This window comes from Zerene cesonia, chromosome 13 (assembly GCF_012273895.1).
Source record: "Zerene cesonia ecotype Mississippi chromosome 13, Zerene_cesonia_1.1, whole genome shotgun sequence".
In the NCBI taxonomy this organism is placed as follows: Eukaryota; Metazoa; Arthropoda; class Insecta; order Lepidoptera; family Pieridae; genus Zerene; species Zerene cesonia.
In genome coordinates, this window is record NC_052114.1 from 736,181 (window position 1) to 738,127 (window position 1,947).

General features: G+C 33.6%; 1 protein-coding gene across 1 annotated transcript; it reads left to right on the forward strand.

The window, feature by feature from the left end:
* On the forward strand, nt 1-1,329 carry LOC119831530 (neuropeptide-like protein 29). Its single transcript, XM_038354935.1, has 2 exons — nt 1-121; nt 922-1,329. Exons 1-2 carry the CDS (start codon nt 110-112, stop codon nt 1,177-1,179), a joined length of 270 nt encoding a protein of 89 aa, XP_038210863.1. The 5' UTR covers nt 1-109; the 3' UTR covers nt 1,180-1,329.
* The last annotated feature ends 618 nt before the right edge of the window (nt 1,330-1,947 follow it).

The window sequence follows — 1,947 nt, forward strand, 5'->3', positions numbered from 1 at the left end:
ATTGGCATCTAATGGTGAGGAAGGTGGTCAGTCATCCATCGCCTCTAGGACGCAGTGCCAATATAAATGTTTGGGTTTTGGTGACACCATCAGTGTATAACGGACTAACATGGCTCGCACAGTAAGTACTTAGCCTTAGATTCCAAATGAACACTGGAGTGTGGTGATTAGTTCTAAGTAAAAACGCACGAACATTTGATAGTTTTAAAGGTTTCATGGGTGAAAATAGTGATGTTAAAATAACGTTTATTCTACCTTTATTTATTTAATTAAAAAGTTATTTTAATACATTTTCGTTATCGTTTTTATTTTTGTACATTTCAAGAGATAAGTTAATTAATTAATTTATCATCAGTATGATAAAAAGTGATATGTTTTTTTGTTTTGTGTCGTTTGTTAATCCGATATTCTAATGAATTCCGATTATTTTAATTGTAGAAGGTGTAAAAAATACCTATATTTCTTTTGAAAATATTTTTCTTTTTTTGATAACTGCATTGTCTATATACTCGTACATGTATTATAATATACGGCCGTAAGTTTAAAGAGTCTTAAAAGTTTTTTCTGTACATCAGAATTTATTTACTTACAACTTTTGCAATGTATTCTAATATTGTTATTGATATATTAAAGTTAATATTTTTTAAATTAAAAATTAAGTGAATATTTGTGCGTAGGCCTCTCAGATATTTAGCCATAACACACTTTAATATACCAAACTCCTTTTCGTAGAAATGATGAACAAATACGAAAAGCGGTGTTAACTGTTATTGCTACCGATAAAGAGGAGTATTGTATTAACTATTATACTGTAATTTGTACGTCTCCTACCCTTTGATGGACAAATTAAGTACAGGTTCAGGGCATAGAGATGACACTTACATATAACCAAAGGAACTTAAAAAAAAACTTTACTTCCAGGTATTTTTCCTCACCATCGCCGTCTGCCTCCTTGCTGCAACCTTCGCAGCACCAGCGGAGAACCACCAAACAAAGCAAGTGGCCCCAGAAAAGGATGATTTAGAAGCGTCTGCGTCACACTGGGGAGGTCACTACGGTGGTTTTGGCTACGGTTACGGATACTATCCGCACTATGGTTACTGGGGATGGCCCAGCTACGGTTACGGTTGGTACGGTCACGGCTGGCCGTACGGATACGGTCATGGTTATTGGTGGTAAAATTGGAACGCTCTTTCCGAAGAAATGAACTAAGGATGTTTATGCTTGCCGTATAATTATTATATGTATGAGTAAAAAACAAAGCGAACAAATCGTTCTGAAGCATTGTGGCACTAGAAAAATAAATAGCAGTATTTAGATTTAAGATTATAGTTAATATACATTATTATATTTTAAACTTAAATACATTGTTTTAAGGTACCATTTTGTTTCATTTTAATATAATTGCATTGGATTCCTTCTGTACCTAGCAGGTTATTGTGTATTATTTGATGTTTTAAACAATGTACCGAGCTACGTGGTATGTGATAAATGTGAAGATTTTTTTTTGATGTTTGTCCGTCAATCTCGCTGAAACTACTGAACGGATTTTGATGAAATTTGATATACAGACAGGGTAGCTGACTTGGGTGATAGACTACTTTTTAATAATTAAATACTCTCTTAGGATGAAACAGGAATTCCGATATCCGAGCGGAGCCGGGACGAGCGTCTTGTAATATTCATTTTTCAAGGGGAAATGCTCTACGACCATCACGAAAATCAATTGATTTAACTAGCAACTAACTCTTTTTATATTGTATCGCACATATCAAATATTTTTTATACATAAACTAGCATACCCGGCCACGCGTTGCTGTGGCTGTAGCTAAATTAATTGTTAATTATAAATTATTGGGATAATTAATCTAAATAAAAGCTATCTTAAGTTGGACCAAATTAAACATAAAATGCCAAATTTCATCAAAATCAGTTGAGTTGGCGAAG